The 23,714-nt window shown below is 35.9% G+C and overlaps 1 protein-coding gene across 2 annotated transcripts in view; it reads left to right on the top strand.

The window, feature by feature from the left end:
- LOC150105264 (tRNA-queuosine alpha-mannosyltransferase) overlaps positions 1–23,714 on the top strand; it is a 241,757-nt gene that overhangs the window by 90,421 nt on the left and 127,622 nt on the right. For both annotated transcript variants that reach the window (XM_090394659.1, XM_090394660.1), the window contains one exon: positions 19,149–19,258. In XM_090394659.1, coding sequence (XP_090250785.1) covers positions 19,149–19,258 — 110 coding nt within the window. The remainder of the gene's footprint in view (positions 1–19,148; positions 19,259–23,714) is intronic.

The following is a 23,714-nucleotide window of genomic DNA, read 5'->3' as shown; positions in this document are numbered from 1 at the left end:
TCTATTCAAGTCATCTTGTAAGGCTATCTATTCCTCATACTTCTTCCCTACTTTGCATCATCTGCAAATGATTGAATATTCTCATCCAAATCTAACACAACATCAAAGTTAAACAGCAGTTTCCCTAAAACAGACCCCTTAGGCACACCACTAGTGACTTTCCTCTTCTGGGATATTGCTCTGCTTGCCCAATAAACAACTTGCTGATATCTATCAGATAATCAATCTCCAATCCAGTGCACTAATCTAATAGTCAACCTCAAGTTTGACTATCAACTTATCATGTGGTAATCTATCAAAAGCCTTTGCAAAAATCTAAGTACACTACTGTATATCCATCTCCTTCCAATGTAGCTGTTGCTGTATTCTAATAAGCAAGTAGATTACTAAAACATGACCTGCCTTTAGCAAATCCTTGCTGTCCATCAAAAATAATACCACTCTCGTCAACCCAATTCTGGATCTTGGTTCTCACTAGCCTCTTCAACACTTGAACCATAAAACCTGACCCACACAGATTGGCCTATAACTCAATGCTTGAGTTCTATCATAAGGGAAGTGAACAGAACTCAACCTTGCCTTCTTTCTTGCCTTCCTTTCACTCCTTTGGAACTTGACCCAGTTTAAGACTCATATTAAACAAATTGCTTAAGGGTCAAAGCTATATAACTGAGAGGAGACCTCCACATAGCCTTTAAAGGAATGCGGAAAACTGACCAGGGCTTCTGACCTAATGTCCAATCCTCACTTTCACGTGGTGCACCCTGTTGGGTATCCACCTGGATACTGAATGAACAAGGATAGGCTGGCAATTTGGGATTTAGCCGACCAAATTGTATTCTTATTGGCTTAAACCAAAATACAAAATGATGGTACAACATGACAAAATTTCATACTGGCTGGGGCATCGCCCGGTTAAACAAGGCCCCGTTGTTTTCGCCATGGAACCAGGGCGAACAGCGAAAAGTCAGCTACTGGAACAATTCTGAAAACACACCCCAACTCAAATCACCAGAGTTAAAGATCAGTACTATCAACATAAGAAGCCTGAATGGCAAAGAAATGGAGCTAGCTGAGGAATTAGATAAGTACCAGATCGACATAATAGGGGTCACTGAAACAAAAAAGACAAAAACTGGTGAGATCTTTCTGAGCAATAAATACAAAATGTTATATTTAGGCAATGACAATCAAAGAAAAGAAGGAGTGGCAATAGTATTCAACACAAAATACGAGGCTAATCTTCTTGAATGACAGGCAGTCTCAAGTAGAGTGATGTGGATAAATATGAGAATGGGGAACTGGACATTGAGACTTATTTGTGCCTATGGTCCCACAGAAGGTTCTGCTAAGGTAGAAGTGGAGGAATTTTTTGATGCTTTAGTAAAAAGCAACTGACACAATGGAAAAGGAAAAGTTGGTCCTTCTTGGGGATCTCAATAGCAGAGTAGGAAATGATTGTCAGAAGTACAAAAATATTATGGGAAAATTTTGAGAAAAGTGCAAAGCAAATAATAATGGCAAATACCTGTTGGATTTATGCTCAGGACATGGACTGGTTATTACTAACACCATGTTCCAACATAAAAATGTGCACAAATTCACATGGAGAGAAGAGGCAAGGAATAAGAAAAGTCTCATTGACTATGTTATTGTTGATAGTGATGTTTTCTCCCTGGTGCAGGACAACAGAGTGTACAGAGGATTTGAAATTGGAAGTGATCACTATTTAGTCTTGAGTAGGATAAAAATTGAATTTCATATTGAAAAGGATGACACGTAAGAAAGTTTTAAAGCGAATAAAAGTTGAGCAGATCACAGATGTGAACTGTAGACTAAAACACACAAAGATTATTGAAGAAAAAATTAAAGAGTTTGAGAACAGCAACCAAACCTTGAAGAAGATTGGAGATTCAGTGGCAAGCCTTCAAGAAAACACTGATTGATTCAGCCAGAGAGGCATGTGAGGTTGTCTGCAAGGATAGAAAAATCAGAACTCCATGGTGGATACAAGAAGTTAAAGAGGCAGTGAAGGAAAAGAAGAAAGTATATCAAATGTTCCTGGCAAATAAGTCAACTTGTGCTCTGAGAGAATACAGAGACAAATGTAAGAAAGCTAAACACTGTGTAAAACTAGCTAAACAAAAGTCATGGGAGGACTTTGGCAAGAACATAGAAAATAAATATCAAGAAGGTAGTAAGATATTCTGGAGGTTGTTGAAGAAGCTTAGGAATGGAGGAAAGAGTGCTGTAGAAGAAGTTAGAGATGATAAAGGTGACATGAAAACGGGAGAAAAAGATATCTTTGAAGTATGGAGTAATTACTTTGAAAAACTGCTAAATGAAACAAGCAGTGATGACAGCACAGTGGTAAAAGACACTGACCAGGCATGCAGTCAGGAATACATATCCATACTTGAAGTAGAAAAAGCAATCAAAGGCTTGAAATGTGGAAAGGCAGCAGGAGTAGATGATATTCGACCAGAAATGTTAAGTATGGTGGTATAAAAGTCTTACAGTGACTGCACTGCATAGTTCAGAAAGCCTGGACAGAGGGACAAATTCCCGATGATTGGAGTAGAGCTCTCATAGTACACATATATAAAAAGAGAAATAAAACTGAATGTGAGAATTACAGAGGTATTTTCTTACTGAGTGTTCTTGACAAGATTTATGCAAGTATACTTGAGAAACGATTGAGAAGAATTGTGGAAGAAAAGCTTGTTGAAGAACAAGCTGGATTCAGGCCAAATAGAGGCTGTCAGTGTCAGATCTTCATTTTACGACAAATAGTTTAGAAAACATGGAAATATAACAAAGATCTGTATTTAAGTTTTGTCGATTTGGAATAGGCATGTGAGAAGGTGCCAAGAGAGAAGCTATTCAATACGCTACAGTTATATTGTGTTAATGGGGCATTATATCAAGCAATACTTAGTCTTTCTTTGAGTTGTAAGTCAGCAGTTAGAATTGAAGTAAGTACAGGAAGATGGTTTAATGTTAAATCTGGTGTGAGGGAAGGATGTACATTATCTCCTCTGTTATTCATTATCTATATGGATCACATTATGAAGGAAAGTGGTATTAAACATGATATCAAAATTGGAGATGTTAATGTCTGCTCTTTGCTTTATGCAGACGATGTTATACTTCTAAATAAATCCGCTACAAGTCTGCAAGATTCACTGACTAAATTGAATAACTGTTGTAATAGATATGGTATGAAGTTCAGCAATAAAAAGACAAAGACAATAAAAATAGGCAGAATCATTGAAAATGTCAACTGCATTGTGAATGGAGAGCCTGTGAAACAAGTAAAACATTTCAGCTACTTAGGCACGATTTTTAATGAAGATGGTAAATTAAATATGGAAATAGACAATAGAATCAACAAAGCTGGTATGGTAGGAAGTCAATTGAATAAATTCATATGGAATAAGAGAGAAATTAGATGGAACACTAAATTAGCTGTATACAAGACAGTGTTCAAACCAATTTTAACTTATGGATCTGAGAGCTGGGTCAGAAGTAAAACACTTGACCAAAGACTAGAGACTGCAGATATGAGAGTCCTGAGAAAGATTAGAGGCGCGAACAGATGGCATCAATGGCAATATCATTTTAAAAACAATGATATTAGGAAAGAACTTGATATTGTCAGCATCCAGGAATGTGTTAGCAGAGCTAATCTCAGGTGGTGTGGTCACTTAAACAGAATGGGCGAGGAAAGATTAGCAAAACAAGTTTTCTCTTCCAGGTTGGCAGTAAAATGACCCAGAGGAAGACCAAGATATAGGTTGATTGATACTGTACAAAGTTCCTTAGATGATAGAAATATAAGATCTGATAATGTTGGAGTAATTTGGAATAAAATTGTAGATAGGAAGTTAGTAATAATGTAAATTTTTCATGTAGTACTATCATATCCTGTACACTCCTTGAGGGTACATGGCAGGAATTTGATGATGATGATTAAACAAATTTGCCAAGACAAATATTACCTCCATGGCACATTCCTTCAAAAAACTTAGTGATATATCCATCAAGTCCCACAACCTTATTAACATCTCGTTTACTTAGTTCCATTTATACCTCTTGCTCACTCACAGTCAGTCTCTCCTCCATATTCACTGCTCTCTAGCTCTCCATGATATCACATTCATGAGGGTGAAAGAACTTTATGCACTGATCATTAAATATCCCAATATATTCCCTGCTGCAATTATCTTTATACTATTCTCTCCAGTCATTGTCATTCTACCATAATATTTTTTTTTTTTTTTTGCTCACTATTTATCAAAAGAACTTCCTTGGGTGTGTGTGTGAGGGGGGGGGGGGGTTTGGCTTCATTAGCAAACTGCTGCTCATACTGTACTTTTTGCTACCATTTCCAACTGAGTCACCTTCCTTGCCTGTTCTTTGTATTCCTCATGGAATTGATTATTACCACTCATCTTATTATGCTGCATCCATAATACCTTCTTTCTCTGTATTGCATGCTTCATCTCTTCATTCATGCATTTTACATCTACTTATTTAACCTCCTGAACCTTGGAATTAGATATTTAGACATCTGCTTCTGCTAGATAGCTCTTGAATAGCACCCAAGCATACATCATTGATCTCCTTTCTACCCAGCTGCTCCTTCCATGCTACACCTGCAAGCTATCTCCTGAGCTTCTCATAACCACTAGCCTTATAGTTCCACATTACCCCATCACACAAGTCCTCACATGGCTGGCAATCACCCAGGTAATCGCTTCATGGTCACTGTCACCAACCATATAGTTTTTATTAATAATTTCCAGTTTTGGCATTAAAAGTCCATCATTAAGGTTGAAATTAGGATGATATGAAAGGACTTTGGAACTTTCTTTAAAGAGACACTTACACACACACACACACATATATACATATATATATATATATATATTATGCGAATTCATTTTTACTCTGTTGGAATATTATGAAAAAGTTTTAATGACTGTTACCAAGAGATAAAAAGATGACAAATATATTTAAAAAGATACTACTAGTTTACTAGTTTCGTTGAATAGATCAACATCCTCAGGTATCACAATCAAAGAAATATATAAAAAATTACAGAGACTTAAAATTGTAATAACAGAACACGTATAAAAAGACAGTAGCGTGTTTGAAAAACAAATGCGAATATGAGTTCCAAACGAACGTATACTATGAGCTATCGCAAGTGCACCAGTACTGAACAGAAGCAACGTGTGCATCAGAGAGATTTTAACTGAAGCTGTTGTTGATATGAGAGGAATCCAGAGAAATTTCCCTGGATTCGACAATCTTTCTTTCGAGTTCATCGTAGCACACATGGATGTTAGAAGTTTGAGTCCAGTTTACAATGTGTTGGCGGCCTTTGTCTGAGTTAGCTGAAAAGAGAACGTGGCTAGAGAGAGAGAGCGCTAGCTCTAGTCCTGTTATAGGAGATATCTCTACGGTGTTCATCCAAACGTAGAAGGATGGATTTGGCAGTCTGCCCATAGTATGGCTTTCCACAATCACACAAAATCTTGTGCACTCCTGGAAACTGAGTAGGAAGATGTTTCTGTTTATGTTTGCTAAGTAATGAACGAAGTTTTGGAAGTGTAGTGAAGCAAGTTTTGAAGTTAAATTTCTTGAGTATCTTGGCCAGTTTTGGTGAGAGAGAGCTGATGTAAGGCAAGGAGATGACGGCTCTTGGGGAAGAGGGATCTTCAGAAGTAGTTGAGTGCCTGGGGGAAAGAAATTTGTCAATTTTCTTTGGAGAGAAACCATTGTTAATGAAAGTTTTTTTAAGAAAATGGAGTTCATTTTTAATTTCTGTTTCTTCTGTAAGTAACGATTTGGCTCGGTGAGCTAAGGTGGAAATAATACCACATTTTTGTGGGTGATAGTGATGGGAGGAAGCATGAAGGTATCTATCAGTATGAGTAGGCTTTCTAAAAATTGAGAATTTAATGCTCTCAGCACATCTGGTAAGTTTGAGGTCTAAAAAGGGAAGGTAGTCATCTGATTCCAGTTCGAAGGTGAAAGAGATTTTTTCAAAGCACTTGTTTAGGTGGTCTAAAAATAAATAGATGTTATTGACACCGTCTTCCCAGATGAGGAAAATATCATCAATATGGTGGTACCAGACTTTTGGTTTAAAGTGAAAGGAATTAATAGCTTTTTCTTCAAAATCGTTGAGAAATATATCCGCGAGAATCGGAGAGAGTGGGCTGCCCATAGCCAGACCTGAGTTTTGTAAGTAGATCTTATTATCATATTTGAAGTATTCTGACTTTATGCAATGGGAGAGAAGAGCAAAGAGTTTTTTTGATAATTTGTTCTTGAGAAGATTGAGGACTTCTTGAGCAGGTACATTTGTAAAAAGAGAAACAATATCAAAACTGGCCATTAAATCTGTTCTTTTAAGTTTGATGTCCTTGATTTTAGAAACAAAATCTGCAGAGTTTTTAATATGTGAAGAGGAACTTCCAGAAAGATTTCTTAGAAAACTCACGAGATATTTGGAGAGATTATAAGTAGGAGAGTGTATGCCCTCAACTATAGGTCTGAGTGGGCAGTTATTTTTGTGAATCTTGGGGAGACCATACAGTCGAGGTATCAAGGGATGAAGTGACCTAAGAGAAAGCCGAATGTCTCTTTGTAACTCTAAGGTGGTTTTTAATAAATTATTAGTTCTATTGTGTAGTTCCATCGTAGGAATATCAGAAGAATCTCAGAGCGATTGGATTATACATCAACAGACTTGTATTTCTAAAAAGATGTAAGTGTAATTCTATTATTCCATGCTTCCTTAACTTTAAAGAATCGATTAAAACCGCTAGAGCTGAAAGAATTTACAGGAGAGCAAAACTAGATCTTTTATCGGAACGCATTTGTGATACCAAACGTTGTCTTGCTGCTTATTTTTCTAAGAAGACCTATCACGAAACACGTTTTTCTCATTCTCTAGACAGTTTATCTTGGAACTATTTAAAAGAAATTAGCACTCTTAAAGCTTCTAAAATACAGAATTTAAATAAAATCAAACTCATTAGAAAATATGCTTCTCTTAAATATAATCAGGATAGCAAAACTTCTCAATTTGACTCTGCCTATCTAAAAAAAGTTGTCATCAATAAGTCTTCCCATCAATTATCTTTGGCAGAAGAAAGCATACTTGCTAAAGGTCTCAACTTTGTCACTGCTCCTACATCCATCCCTAGAGAACATCTCTTAACAAAGATAGAAAAGGCAGCTTCTTTATTACCAAACAAAGAAGCTAACCTCCTCCGTATGGAAGCAATTTTCTCTATAAATAAAGCTAGACCTCCACCTGACAACATTTCTTACTCTGAAAGGACAGCTATCAAGTCCTTGAAAGATAATAGTAACATAGTTATCCTTCCGGCAGAGAAAGGGAATGCAACTGTCATCTTAAACAAGTCTGATTACCATAATAAAATCTTGGAACTTTTAAATAGTGATACTTACTCAGAAATTGCTAATGACCCTACGATGGAACTACACAATAGAACTAATAATTTATTAAAAACCACCTTAGAGTTACAAAGAGACATTCGGCTTTCTCTTAGGTCACTTCATCCCTTGATACCTCGACTGTATGGTCTCCCCAAGATTCACATAAATAAATCACATAAATTGGGGAGACCATACAGTCGAGGTATCAAGGGATGAAGTGACCTAAGAGAAAGCCGAATGTCTCTTTGTAACTCTAAGGTGGTTTTTAATAAATTATTAGTTCTATTGTGTAGTTCCATCGTAGGGTCATTAGCAATTTCTGAGTAAGTATCACTATTTAAAAGTTCCAAGATTTTATTATGGTAATCAGACTTGTTTAAGATGACAGTTGCATTCCCTTTCTCTGCCGGAAGGATAACTATGTTACTATTATCTTTCAAGGACTTGATAGCTGTCCTTTCAGAGTAAGAAATGTTGTCAGGTGGAGGTCTAGCTTTATTTATAGAGAAAATTGCTTCCATACGGAGGAGGTTAGCTTCTTTGTTTGGTAATAAAGAAGCTGCCTTTTCTATCTTTGTTAAGAGATGTTCTCTAGGGATGGATGTAGGAGCAGTGACAAAGTTGAGACCTTTAGCAAGTATGCTTTCTTCTGCCAAAGATAATTGATGGGAAGACTTATTGATGACAACTTTTTTTAGATAGGCAGAGTCAAATTGAGAAGTTTTGCTATCCTGATTATATTTAAGAGAAGCATATTTTCTAATGAGTTTGATTTTATTTAAATTCTGTATTTTAGAAGCTTTAAGAGTGCTAATTTCTTTTAAATAGTTCCAAGATAAACTGTCTAGAGAATGAGAAAAACGTGTTTCGTGATAGGTCTTCTTAGAAAAATAAGCAGCAAGACAACGTTTGGTATCACAAATGCGTTCCGATAAAAGATCTAGTTTTGCTCTCCTGTAAATTCTTTCAGCTCTAGCGGTTTTAATCGATTCTTTAAAGTTAAGGAAGCATGGAATAATAGAATTACACTTACATCTTTTTAGAAATACAAGTCTGTTGATGTATAATCCAATCGCTCTGAGATTCTTCTGATATTCCTACGATGGAACTACACAATAGAACTAATAATTTATTAAAAACCACCTTAGAGTTACAAAGAGACATTCGGCTTTCTCTTAGGTCACTTCATCCCTTGATACCTCGACTGTATGGTCTCCCCAAGATTCACAAAAATAACTGCCCACTCAGACCTATAGTTGAGGGCATACACTCTCCTACTTATAATCTCTCCAAATATCTCGCGAGTTTTCTAAGAAATCTTTCTGGAAGTTCCTCTTCACATATTAAAAACTCTGCAGATTTTGTTTCTAAAATCAAGGACATCAAACTTAAAAGAACAGATTTAATGGCCAGTTTTGATATTGTTTCTCTTTTTACAAATGTACCTACTCAAGAAGTCCTCAATCTTCTCAAGAACAAATTATCAAAAAAACTCTTTGCTCTTCTCTCCCATTACATAAAGTCAGAATACTTCAAATATGATAATAAGATCTACTTACAAAACTCAGGTCTGGCTATGGGCAGCCCACTCTCTCCGATTCTCGCGGATATATTTCTCAGCGATTTTGAAGAAAAAGCTATTAATTCCTTTCACTTTAAACCAAAAGTCTGGTACCGCTATATTGATGATATTTTCCTCATCTGGGAAGACGGTGTCAATAACCTCTATTTATTTTTAGACCACCTAAACAACCATGAAAAAATCTCTTTCACCTTCGAACTGGAATCAGATGACTGCCTTCCCTTTTTAGACCTCAAACTTACCAGATGTGCTGAGAGCATTAAATTCTCAATTTTTAGAAAGCCTACTCATACTGATAGATACCTTCATGCTTCCTCCCATCACTATCCCCCACAAAAATGTGGTATTATTTCCACCTTAGCTCACCGAGCCAAATCATTACTTACAGAAGAAACAGAAATTAAAAATGAACTCCATTTTCTTAAAAAAACTTTCATTAACAATGGTTTCTCTCCAAAGAAAATTGACAAATTTCTTTCCCCCAGGCACTCAACTACTTCTGAAGATCCCTCTTCCCCAAGAGCCGTCATCTCCTTGCCTTACATCAGCTCTCTCTCACCAAAACTGGCCAAGATTCTCAAGAAATTTAACTTCAAAACTTGCTTTACTATGCTTCCAAAACTTCGTTCATTACTTAGCAAACATAAACAGAAACATCTTCCTACTCAGTTTCCAGGAGTGCACAAGATTTTGTATGATTGTGGAAAGCCATACTATGGGCAGACTGCCAAATCCATCCTTCTACGTTTGGATGAACACCGTAGAGATATCTCCTATAACAGGACTAGAGCTGGCACTCTTTCTAGCCACGTTCTCTTTTCAGCTAACTCAGACAAAAGCCGCCAACACATTGTAAACTGGACTCAAACTTCTAACATCCATGTGTGCTACGATGAACTCGAAAGAAAGATTGTCGAATCCAGGGAAATTTCTCTGGATTCCTCTCATATCAACAACAGCTTGAGTTACAATCTCTCTGATGCACACGTTGCTTCTGTTCAGTACTGGTGCACTCACAATAGCACGTAGTATACGTTCGTTTGGAACTCATATTCGTATTTGTTTTTCAAACACGCTACTGTCTTTTTATACTTGTTCTGTTATTACAATTTTAAGTCTCTGTAATTTTTTTATATATTTTTTTGATTGTGATACCTGAGGATGTTGATCTATTCAACGAAACTAGTAAACTAGTAGTATCTTTTTAAATATATTTGTCATCTTTTTATCTCTTGGTAACAGTCATTAAAACTTTTTCATCATATATATATATTTGGGAACATGTGCATTGTAATTTGGTGTCATTCCAAAGAATTCTGTGATTAGTGCTAGATCCATTTGTTTCTTGGAAGGTAATTAGACTGGCATTCAGAAATCTGTATAGAAACAGATTGGCTTGTTTGTTCAAATTAAAATAACTAGATGCTGCATGGTGCTGAATACATTGTAGGGAACAGTAGAGGAATTTTATCATTTGGAGATGATATCATAGAGGTGAATGAATTAATATGTTGGAAAATGGTGGAGATATTAAACTCCTTTAAGATACGAGAAATGCATTCTGAAACACCTTTAATGTATGGACTGCAATTTTTTGCAAGTCATGTCTTCTTATAGTAGCGGGAAAAAAATAGTTTATAATCTTCTCTATTGTTTTGGGATTGTAACTATTGAGAGTGGCCATTTCTGTGATTATAGAAATTTTTTTTCAAAGCAATTTGGACAAGAAAGAGATAATACGAACTCTTGAATGAATGGCATTTAATAGTACCATATTTCTGTGAGGGATGCAGCAGAAGTGTTATGGATATACCAACCATAGAAGAAAGGTTTACAAAATATACATGTTGACAATAATCCAGTTCTCTTTTTATGAGGACATGTAGGAAAGATGTAGTCCCCATTTGATTCAAGTTCCATAATGGTATGATGAAGGTTATTGATTCTTTTTGTAAGAATTCTAGTTGTTCACATGAATTATTCCAAACAGCAAAAACATCATCCATATAACAAAGCCATAAGAAACATTTGAAATTAAATAATGAAAATTTTTCTTTCATTTTCTCTAAATAGGATAGAAAGTTCAATTTCTCGAAAGGAGAGAATAAATTGGAGAGCTAATCACAGCACCTTCAATTTGTTGAACTGCTTCAAAAATAAATTTCTAAAATCAAAGAAATGGCAATTTTCAACAGTTAAACCTCCAAAATAGTAGAGAATATTATCAACTCTTCAACCTCCAATAGAAGAGATGACTTACATAGGCCATGCCAGCCTGGTTGGCCAAGTGGTCAGTATATCCGCTCTCCAGCCAAAAGACTCTGGGTTTGAATCCCTCTGTAGACATGGATGTTTGTAATTGTCTAGTGGTGGTGGGTAGTAGATGGCATTGGTGTAGTTGTAGGTGGTGTTGGAGACATAGAGCTGTAGAGTAGGTGCCCTCCCTCAATGAGTCTTTTGACTCCATGGAGGTGTCATGTAATAATAATACACTCTCTGTCCAAAAAAGAAACCGAACTTTTCAAAAATAGAAAAAACTAGTGGCGCCATCTGTTGTATCTTTTTTGTTGTCGAAAGCGGCTTCATTAGAATTCAGGGGATAAAAATCCCTTATTATTTTCCAGCCAGTATGCAAAACTCTAAGATCGAAAACTACAATCTAAGAGTTTCATGCCGAAGAACTATCAGTGAATCCAAGCATAAGTGACCACTTGGTAATACAACACCAAGGCAACTCGAAGCAGAGGTGGAACAAACTCCCTCACTAACTTTGATATTTTCTCATAATGTAAAAACACAGCTCCTAGGAGATGTAATACTGTCATTACATTATGAGGAGAGGTCATTACCCAGACCAGTTTCAACCTTTTTTGAGGTCTCATCAGTGAGCAGGTAGACTTGGATGATATCAAAGTTTAAGTGAAAAGAACTTACATACCTTCACTATACGAATGCCAGGCAGGTGTGCCCATATATATTATTATATATTATATATAACTAAGATGAAAAGCCAAATGGCTATTTTTTCTGGCAAAGTTAATTAAATTCAGAGGATAAAAATCCCTTATTATTTTCCAGCCAGTATGCATAACTCTAAGATTGAAAACTACGATCTAAGAGTTTCGTGCCAAAGAACTATTGGCGAATCCAAGCGTAAGTGACCACTTGGTAGTACAACACCAAGGCAACTCGAAACAAAGGTGGAGCAAGCTCCCTCACTATCCTTGATATTTTCTCATAATGTAAAAACACAGCTTCTAGGAGATGTAATACTGTACACCATTGCTTTGAGTTGCCTTGGTGTTGTACTACCAAGTGGTCACTTACGCTTGGATTCGCCGATAGTTCTTCGGCATGAAACTCTTAGATCGTAGTTTTCGATCTTAGAGTTTCGCATACTGGCTGGAAAATAATAAGGGATTTTTTTATCCCCTGAATTTAATTAACTTCACCAGAAAAAATAGCCATTTGGCTTTTCATCTTAACCTTCATTAGTGTTGTGTCAACTGTTCATAATATTTGTTTCATTAGAAGCCGAATTATAGTGGCAAGAGTGGCAGTGTGTTTTGATGAACGGTCAGAAAATGAGTTTCAAACAGAGAGCTGGGATTCACTTTTGTGTTAAACTTGGTAAAGGTTTTACCGAAATGCATCAAATGCTTCAAAAAGCATACGGTAATGAATGCTTATCCTGTGCTCAAGTTTACGAGTAGTTTAAGATTTCAATATGGTCGTGAGACGCTTGAGGATGATGAAAAGCCGGGCCATCCACAAACTGGACTGAGCGAAGTTAACATCCAAAAAGTACATGATTTCATCATAGAAAACCAGAAATCGTTCATGAGATTGATTGAACATGAATTGGGGATTCCAAAATCAGCTGTGCACAACATTTTGACTGAGAGTTTGGGCCTTCATAAATTGAATTTGCGATTTGTTCCCCACAAGTTGACTGACGACCAAAAAATGTATCGAATCGAACACTGCAAGGATCTCATTAAAACTGCTTGTAAGGACTCGAACTTCCTTTTTAAACAATCATTACTGGTGACGAAACGTGGTGTTTTGAGTATGAGTCCAAAACAAAGTGCCCAAAATGTTGTGCACAGTTGATTTTGGAATCCCCAGTTAATGTTCAATCAATCTCATGGACGATTTCTGGTTTTCTTTGATGAAATCATGCACTTTTTGGATGTTAACTTCGCTCAGTCTAGTTTGTGGACGGCCCGACTTTTCATCGTCCTCAAGCGTCTCACGACCACTTTGAAATCGCTTAAACCACTCGTAAACTTGTGCACAGGATAAGCAAAGTCGCTTGGAAAAGTCAAAAGTAAAGACAATGCTGATTTGTTTCTATGATTCCAAGGGCATTATCCACAAAGAATTCGTTCCGCCTGGGCAAACAGTCAATGGCAAGTTTTATCTCAAAGTTTTGAAGCAATTGATAGCGAGAATTCGTTGTGTACGGCATGAATATTGTGATGCAGGCAGCTGGTCACTTTTGCATGATAATGCACCATCTCATCGTTCGAACATTGTGAGACAGTTTTTAAGCAAAAACCAAGTTTGTGTGTTGGATCACTCGCCGTATTCACCTGATTTAGCATCCTGTGACTTCTTTCTCTTCCCTGACTTCATTTGCCAATGAAAGGAATGTGGTACGTCACCATTGAAAACGTTCAAGCAGCAGTATCCCAAAAACCCATATAAAAAACTTATTTAACGAATTAACTGACCATGCCAAATGCTGTATCGAAGCTGAGTATATTGATTGAAATAAATGATTTGAATAATTATAATTGCCCTGTGTTTTATTTTTTATCAAAATTTCGGTTTCTTTTTGGACAGAGGGTGTAGAATCACCATTCTGGAAATTAAAGGCATTTCAGAATGCATTGGTTCTTGAAGAAGTTTAATATCTCTGCCACTTTCAAACATATTTATTTGATCAGCTCTATGATATCATCTCCAAAAGATAAAATTACATCTCTGCTGCTACCTTGGAGTGTATTCAGTCCCATGCAGCTGCCAATTATTTTACTTTGGACAGACAGGCCAATCTATTTCTGTACACATTTCTGAACATCTTTCCTGCATTACTTCCAAGGAGCTGAACAAATCGGGTGTTGCAGAACACGAGATTACTAATACTAGCCACTGAATCCTTTGGAATAACACAAAATTATTACATAAATGTTTTCATAAATAGGAGAGTCTCTTTAAAGAAAGTTCTGAAGTCCTTCTTTGTTGCCATTATATTTCAACCTTAATGATGGACTTTCCATGTCAGAACTCTGGAAAATTATTGTTAATAATAGAACAGTTTAGTTTTATATAAATTCTTGTTGTTTTAATGTATATAAGCTGACATACTTATGGATGGAAATTAAAGATGGAAACTGAAACTTACATAAAATAAATTTATTAGTTGTAATATTTCACCAAAGTATCATTGGCATCCTCAGTGCTATAAAAACAATGGAACACAAATTATTATTTCTAATGAGCAGTTTATCCTAAGAATCAACTGCTCCAAAAATTGAAACATTTTCTCCTTTTCTTTTAGTGTTGCACGGTGATCAGCATTCACTTTGGAAATTATGGACTTTACAACTGTGTTATAAATAACTATTTTAATTTCCCGACATTTCGACCTTCATATTAAGATCATCATCTGGAGTATATACAAATAATATACAAGGTCAAGTTGAGTTACATTTCACACAGTATGCTAAAGATACAAAAATTTGATCAATGGTTATTCTACTGGCATGACCTCTAGTGAAAATATAATACTGTATAATATTTAAAAAAAAATGTATATATGTATAAAACAGATAAAATTAATTAATTAATTATAAACTACATCATAGCTAAATTCTGTTTAAATTAACATAAGAGAAACATTCTTTCATATAGATTGTTTTCTTACAGTAACAATGATGTCCTAATTTAACATGACAATTGTTGTATTAGATTTAAGATTCTGGATTATCTACAGTCCTGTTTATAATTAACTCTTAGGGAGAAAGGTTCTGTGGGTAGAATATGTGCCTTCCATATGCTTGGGATTTTTAAACCATCATTATTGTTCAGATTGGGGTGGTTGATAAGAATCTCACAAGCTTCCTTAAAATTACGTTACTACCATGTTTTGGTGTGTGATGTAAACAACTGGTGCTTTTCCAGTCAATTCTATGTCAAGTGTTCAGGGCATGATCAGAAAGGCCAACTTCACCATAGTTATTATATTTAATGTGTTATGTTCTTTTTTTTTTTTTGTCTTATAGGAATTGTGTGTCCTGTTTCCCCTATATATGGTAGATTACAGGTGCAATAACAGTATACTCCAGGGTGGGCCATTGGAGAGAGTGGGTCTTTTGAGTTGAGTAAACTTTTTAATTTTGCAGGAGGTTTAATGGTGGCTTTGAGGTTGTATTTCTGTAGTATTCTGTTTATTTTTTCTGATGTCCCTTGAATGTAAGGAATGGTTATAGTTTTATTGTAGTCTGGTTTATCTTTGTTTTTTATTGAGGTCTTGAAGAGAATTTTGTTAACAGTGTTTTGGCTGTAACCATTTTTTAGTAAAGTATTGCTGATAACTTTAAATTCGTCTTTAAGTACTTGTTCATTGGAGCACATCTTCAAAGCCCTGTTTTTTAGAGTATTAATGACACCTAGTTTTTGTGTTGGATGGTTGTAGGAGTTTATGTGTATATATTGGCCAGTATGTGTCGGTTTCCGATAAACATTGAAGGAAAGACTGCCTGAAGGAAGACGTGTGACAAGTGTATCTAGAAACGGAAGCGAGTTCTTTTTTCAATCTCATTTGTGAACTGTATTCGTTTGTGTTGTTTGTTTAGGTGGGTAAGGAAAGTGTCTAGTGTCTGGCAGCCATGTGGGCCAGATTGTGAAAGCATCTTCGATGTACCTAAGCCAGACTTTGGGTTTTAAAGGAGAGGAATCTAGAGCATGTTGCTCAAAATGTTCCATATAAAAGTTAACAATGGCGGGGCTGGGGGGGCATAATCGCGATCCCATGGCTGTGCTTTCTTTTTGTAGGTAGAAAGCGTTTTGCCATACAAAATAACCAGAACGTAATACATGCACAAAGAGCGCCGTGATATCTGGAGGGAATTTGTTCTGTAAAAGAAGGATTGTGTCCTTGATTGGGACATTCGTAAAGAGGGCAGAGATGTCAAAACTGACTAATAAATTATCTTTTTCTAATGTAATGTCTTTGATTATGTTTATGAACTGTTGTGTGTTTCTGATATAGAATGGGGAATGACCTACCAACTCCTTGAGTGTTGATGCCAATTTCTTGACTAGGTGATAATTCGGGTTGTCTGTACTTTCGACTATCGGCCGGAGTGGTGTGTCTTTGGTAGACTGTAAATTCTCGGAGAACGAGCATAGTGCGGAAGTAATTTTTTGACTGTATCTTCGGGCCATGTAGTAACTTCTCTGTTTTTTCTTTTTTTATTCTATGGCCTGAAGATACAGTCAAAAAATTACTTCTGCACTGCACTTGTTCTCTGAGAATTTACGGTCTACCAAAGATACACAAACAAAACACACCACTCCAGATTCTAGATTCCTCTCCTTTAAAACCCAAAGTCTAGCTTAGGTACGTTGACGATGATTTCGCGATCTGGCCCCATGGCTGCCAGACACTAGACACTTTCTTTACCCACCTAAACAAACAACACAAACGCATAGTTCGCAGTTGAGATTGAAAAGCAGAATGCACTTCCGTTTCTAGATACACCTGTCACGCGTCTTCCTTCTGGCAGTCTTTCCTTCAATGTTTACTGAAGCAGATGCATATTGGCCAGTATATACACACATGAACTCCTACCACCACCAACACAAAAACTAGGTGTCATTAATACTCTAAAAAATAGGGCTTTGATATACTCCAATGAACAAGCTCTTAAAGAAGAATTTAAAGTTATCAGCAATACTTTACTAAAAAATGGTTAAAGCCAAAACACTATTAATAAAATTCTCTTCAAGACCTCAATAAAAAACAAAGATAAACCAGACTACAATAAAACTATAACCATTCCTTACCAAGGGACATCAGATAAAATAAACAGACTACTACAGAAATACAACCTCAAAGCCACCTTTAATCCTCCTGCAAAATTAAAAAGCTTAATCAACTCAAAAGACCCACTCCCTCCAATGGCCCACCCTGGAGTATACTGTGTTTATTGCACCTGTAATCTGCCATATATAGGGGAAACAGGACGCACAATTCCAATAAGACAAAAAAAAAAAAAAAGAACATAACACATTAAATATAATAACTACGGTGAAGTTGGCCTTTCTGATCATGCCCTGAACACTTGACATAGAATTGACTGGAAAAGCACCATCGTTTACATCACACCAAAACATGGTAGTAACGTAATTTTAAGGAAGCCTGTGAGATTCTTATCAACCACCCCAATCTGAACAACAATGATGGTTTAAAAATCCCAAGCATATGGAAGACACATATTCTACCCACGGAACCTTTCTCCCTAAGAGTTAACTATAAACAGGACTGTAGATAAATCAGAATCTTAAATTTAATATAACAATTGTCATGTTAAATTAGGACATCATTGTTACTGTAAGAAAACTATCTATACAAAAGAATGTTTCTCTTATGTTATCTTAAACAGAATTAAGTTTGATGTAGTTTCTAAATAATTAATTAATTTTATCTGTTTTATATACATATAATTTTTTTTATATTATATTATATTTTCTCTAAGAGGTAATGCCAGTAGAATAACCGTCTCATTAGCATACTGTGTGAAATGTAACTCAGCTTGTCCTTGTATAGTTGTGTATACTCCAGATGATGACCTTAATATGAAGGTCGAAATTTCGGGAAATTAAAATAGTTATTTATAACACGGTTGTAAAGTCCATAATTTCTAAAATTAAACATTTTCAGTTTTTTAAGTATCACGATCTATTCGACAGCTGCTTGCTATACTTTATAATTGACTCGGATATTATTGAAAACCGAAGAATTCCCGCATTACTTTCAAAAATAATATGAAACTTTGGATGAAAAACAACCCTCAGAATTTTAAAGGTTCTTTATTAAAGCACAATACGTTTTCCATTTGGTAAATTGATTGATAAAAGTGATTATGTTTGTTACTATAAATTTCATTGATGTAATTGGATTTAAAGAGATTGATGAAGTTAGGAGGGGCTTGTGGGGTGGGGATCAATTATTAGGAGGAAGGCATATTGCAAAAACCAGATGAAGCAGTTCAGAGAATCACTTTAATGCTGCAAAATACATTGATGAATAAGATAAGGAGTTATTATTTTCTTTATAAAGCTTTAATAACGTCACATCTTGATTTACTGTACACTCATTTGGCTGACTAGATTTCTTTGCAGGATGATGAAGTGGCAGAAATGATCCAGTGGCCAGTGACTAAGGTTGGTGACAAGTATATAAATGCTTCCTATGTAGATGGATTTAAAGTAGGCAGGATGCAAAGTTCAGCTGTTGAGCAGAATTTTTTTTTTTTCCATCTCCACCACTTCCTCATTGCCAAGCAACAGAAGGATATGTTAGAACCACATCTGTTAATAAAACGGTTTTATAGGATTCATGTAGAAGAAATTATTCAGTGTGTATGCCAGCGAGAGAGAGAGAGCAAAGAATCATCTTGGAACTTGTGTAAGAATTAGATGAGCAGTGGCATGAGAACTAGATTTTTTTAGTTGGATTATGGGATAATCAGTGGAATGAATTGGCAGAAATGGTCATGACTATTTTGACATTGAATGACCTTGAGTAGAGAGATGATAGGTATTGTGGAATAATGGTTAGTGTGAGCTTTCTACAATGAGTTTTCAGACTCCATGGAGATGTTCATATTAATAATAATAATTTGAAAATCAAATAGAAATTACCATGTCCATCCTTAAATGCACTCTAAGATTTATTTTAGTATTCTAATCACCAGAGAGTATATATCTGCTAACTTTTACTTAAAGTTATTATAAATAAGCTGTAGAATTTACATTAAGTAGAAATTAAGGAAATCCATCTCATTTGTTTTAGGGAACATGACAAAAATCCAGAAACATTCTTTTCTGTAATGTTTCAACTAAAAGATGAACATATCCCTTTTCATTTATCTGTATTAGGGGAATCCTTCAGTGAAGTACCAGGTATTTGTTTTTTTTTTTATGTAACTGACACCCAGAAGGTTTTAATACTATCATTCATTTAGTACTGTGGGTTAATATTATTTAATACTTATAATATAAGTTAATAATAAACCATATTAAATTAACATATTAAAAATAATATTAATAGTAAAAGGATCTTCACACAATACATGTATGCCACAGTGAAATAATTATGTATTAATCACAAATATTTTATATTATGTATCATAAAACATCATCAGTGTGAGTGTGAAGAACAGATAAAAATTTGAATACAAATGAACGGAGAAGCATATGCATTGCAGTGGAATTCTTAAAGACATGCATTCACATAGTAGATAGGATAAAATACTGTTGGAATGTGTGTGTGTGTGTGTGTGTGTGTGTATGCTATATATATATATATATATGCATTCTTGGACTTTGCAAAAGCATTTGATAGATTACCACATGATAAGTAGGTGTACAAGCTGCAGAAGATAGAAATAGCGTGGATGAGAGATTGGGCTCTCCGAACGATACCAGCAAGTTGTGTATGATGGAGCCATATCTCAGAAAAGGAAGGTGACCAGTAGCATGCCTCAGGATTCTATTCTTGAGGCCCTACTGTTTAACATATTTGTTAAACAGTAGGTGGATTGACCAGGGATCTTCAAATGTTTGCAGATGATGCAAATTTAGGTAGAATTATCAGGAGTAGTGCTGATGTTAATTCTCTAGCAAAATTTGAATAGACTTTTAGCATGAAAAAATGAGTGGGGTTGAAGTTTTAATGTTAATAAATGCAAGGTATTACATTTTTGGATATAGGGATATAAGGCTATGTACTGTAGTGGTGGAGCTGTACTTTAGTGGATGAGATTCAAGATCTTAGAGTGATGTAGACAGTAGACTGAAGTTCCGGGGGCACATTGTACGTGTTGCAAACACTGCACATCATTTTGCTGCTATGATAAAAAGTACATTGACATGTAGAGATAAGGAAGTAGTGGTGCCTCTATATAAGATATTGGTGGACTATTGAACTCAGATTTGGCCACCTTGTTTTCATTGTGATGTGGAAACACTAGAGAGTCCAAAGATGAATAACCTAAGTGACATCAGGACCTTGGAGTTGGTTGTGAAGAGTGTTTGAGAGAATGTGTTTACAGATATTAGTGGATAGGAGGAAAAGAGGAGATATGATAAAGACCTTGAAGTTAAGGGATTCTATCAGATTAGTACAGAGGAAATTATAAAAAGAGTGGATGTTAAGATGGGAAGAATGAGAGGTTACCTTGGAAGTTGTATAAAAATGTTATGAAGAAAGGTGTGAGGACTAGATTTTTAATGTGGTGAGTTGTTAGTGAGTGGAATTCATTGCCTGAGTATGTTGTGAGTGTAGGTAGTATAAATAACTTCAAAGCTCATTATGATAGACATGGACCTACAATGATAAGTCTGTTGAGGTTACCAAATAATAATATATTTAAAAATATACTCAGCGCTATTGAAGATAACTGTTTCCCAAATATTTGAATTGGAAAGGCAGTCATTACTTAGGTTAGGCTGATGGAGTAAGGGTTCAGCACTTAATTTGAATAAATGTTCAAATTTACAACTATAGTTATATAGAAGTTTGATATTATCCTGTTGGATTACCTGGCTAGTGATATTAGTTCCATGTTGTGATTGACCAGATTTATTATTATTATTATTTTACAGCATCACCATGGATTCAGAGACTCAATACGGGAGACCCAAACCCTGTCATACCTCTCCTTGAATCCATTCACCGTCAGGGAACTTGCAACCAATTGTGGCAATCAATTCCACTCACCCACCATTCTCCATGCATAAAATCTGGTCTGCAAACCCTTACTAACCACACTCTTACAAAACTTTAACGGGCTTCTAGTTCTCTATTTGTCATATTTTGAAAATTTTCACTTGCATCAATTTTATAAAACTCCTTTAATATCTTCAAAGTGTCTATCATGTTTAGTCTTTTCTGCTTATCAACTAAACTTTGCAACCCACAAACCTTCAACCTATCCTCATAGGGAGTATTCCACAGACTTGTCACCAATCTTGGTCACTCATCTCTAAATCCTCTCAACCACCTTCTGTTCCCCAAGAAATCCAGGTGACCAAATCTGAGCACAGCACTAGATGTGGCTGATTCATAGCCTTGTAAAGAGGGATAATAACTCCTTGATTTTTACTTGTTAGCACATTTTTCAACAACCAAGCTGTTTTACCAACTTTTGCAGTATGTCCTCTGAACTTTAACTCTGTCTACCATTATCCCCAAGTCCCTAGCCTCATCAATATCCTACAATCCAATACCTCAATATGATACACCATATGCAACATTTTCAACTCCAAGTGCATAACATTACATTTTGCAACATTAAATTGATAATCATTATACCTTGCTCACAATGCCAATTTATTTAAATCATTGTGCAGGATGTGTACATCACCTTTATCAACTATTGCTCTCCCCAGTTTTGCATCATTAGCAAATAACTGAATATCCCCTCTTAAATCTTTCCCTATGTCATTGATATACAAATTGAAGAGTAGCGGCAAACCCAGAGGTACTCCACTAGTCACCACCATTCTCCTAGATTCCACTCCACCATATACTGCTCTCTGGTGTCTGTCCATCAACCATCCCCAACCCATGCTACTAGCCTCTTATCCATTCCCATTTGTTCCAGTTTTTGTAATAGTTTTGCATGTAGTATTCTGTCAAATACCTTGGCAAAGTCGAGCAGTATCATGGTGTAGCCATTACCATAAATTATTAAATATTAATAAGTTATTAAGACAGGATCTATCCTTTACAAAAGCCATGCTGCCAGATGTAGAGTATTGCATCCCTATCTACCCACTGTTGTATTTTACCTTTCATCAACTTTTCCAGCACTTTAACAACAACTCCATGATATAATAATTGGACTGTAGTTTGCTACCTCTGTCTTGGAGCCACCTTTATGCAATGGTACTATCTTACCCTCTTTCCACTCCCTTGGAACTCTGCTAGAAGTGAGACTTTGATTGAACAACTTTGTCAGTGGCAATGCCAATTCACTTGCACATTCATGTAGTACTCAGGCTAATATGCCATCCGGTCCTCCTGCTGTGTTCACATTCATATTTTTTTAATATACCGAACACCTCCTGTTCATCTACTGCAATGTTGATATGCATCTCTGTAACATCAGCAACTGTAAAATCACCACTTGAATGATATGCCTTTGCAAAATGATTATTCAGCAACTCGACTAACTTTGGTTCATTGACCTTCCTACCATGAGCATTGTTTAAAGTCATTCTACCATAGTCATTTTTCCTCTTACTTGCTACATAATGAAAAAACTCTTTTAGGTTTACTTTGGCCTGTTTGGCTAATTCTCTCATGGTCTGATTTAGCCTTCCTTGTTATACTAGTCACCCTTCTTGCTTGCACTTTGTACTGATCATGAGTATGCTGATCACTTTTTTTCTTTATATTTCCTCCACAGTGTTTTCTTTTTCCACTTGCCATGCACTACTGATATTCATTCCTTATAGTTTCTCAAGACATGGCACTGTTCCAAGATGACTCCTTAGTCTCTCATAATCACCAGCCTTATAGCTGAACTTAAACCCCTTCTTCAAACCAATTGAAAAGAGAAGGCTAGGTAGACCTCAAAAGAGGATATTAGATGGATAATAAGACCGGAACAGACCAATATTGTCTTTATCTGTAATTAATGTTGTGATGATGTTTTCTTTTTTTTGCAGCTCTTGCTTTATATTCCTACTCATCCACTTAATTCAAACTTGGTTTATCCTCTTGACCTTGGGTATGCTGTCTGATAATGATACTCTCAAGCAATCTTTGACCACTTGCCATGCACTACTGACATTCATTTCTTGTAACTTCTCAAGCCATGGCACTGTTCCATGATGACTCCTTAGTCTCTCATAATCACCAGCCTTATCGTTGAACGTAAACTCCTTAGAAATCCACATTTTGACAACTTCCCAGAACAAGACTGCATGGTCACTCTACTCAATTGGAAGCAGAGGGTCTACCTCGGTTATGGATACATCTTCTGATGCTATTATCAGATCCAACACCCTCAAATCCCTTGCCTCTCTATATTACACAAAACATGTTGTTTCATGTAATTATCCCTTAGCAACTGTATAAATACTACTTCCATCTTACCATGCCCCCTTTCCTCCCACACACAGCAAACAACTAAAGAGGAAGCTAGCAACCCAGTTACATAGGGTGACAAGTGGCATGCCACTTTGTACTGTGGACACTGCTATTTAATTTTTGCATTAATAACAGATAGAATGGTTAATGCATTTTTTTCCCTTTTACTTCATGATGTAAAATTGGAGAAGACAATGTAATAAATAAAGATGATGTAAAGATTCTATAGGATAATTTAAATAGACTGATTTTGTGGGC

The sequence above is a fragment of the Typopeltis vanoorti genome, chromosome 6 (assembly GCF_054136105.1).
Source record: "Typopeltis vanoorti isolate ZY-2024b chromosome 6, IOZ_Tvanoo_1.0, whole genome shotgun sequence".
In the NCBI taxonomy this organism is placed as follows: Eukaryota; Metazoa; Arthropoda; class Arachnida; order Uropygi; family Thelyphonidae; genus Typopeltis; species Typopeltis vanoorti.
The sequence above is the reverse complement of the archived record's forward strand: the minus strand, read 5'-3'. Positions and strand labels throughout refer to the sequence as shown.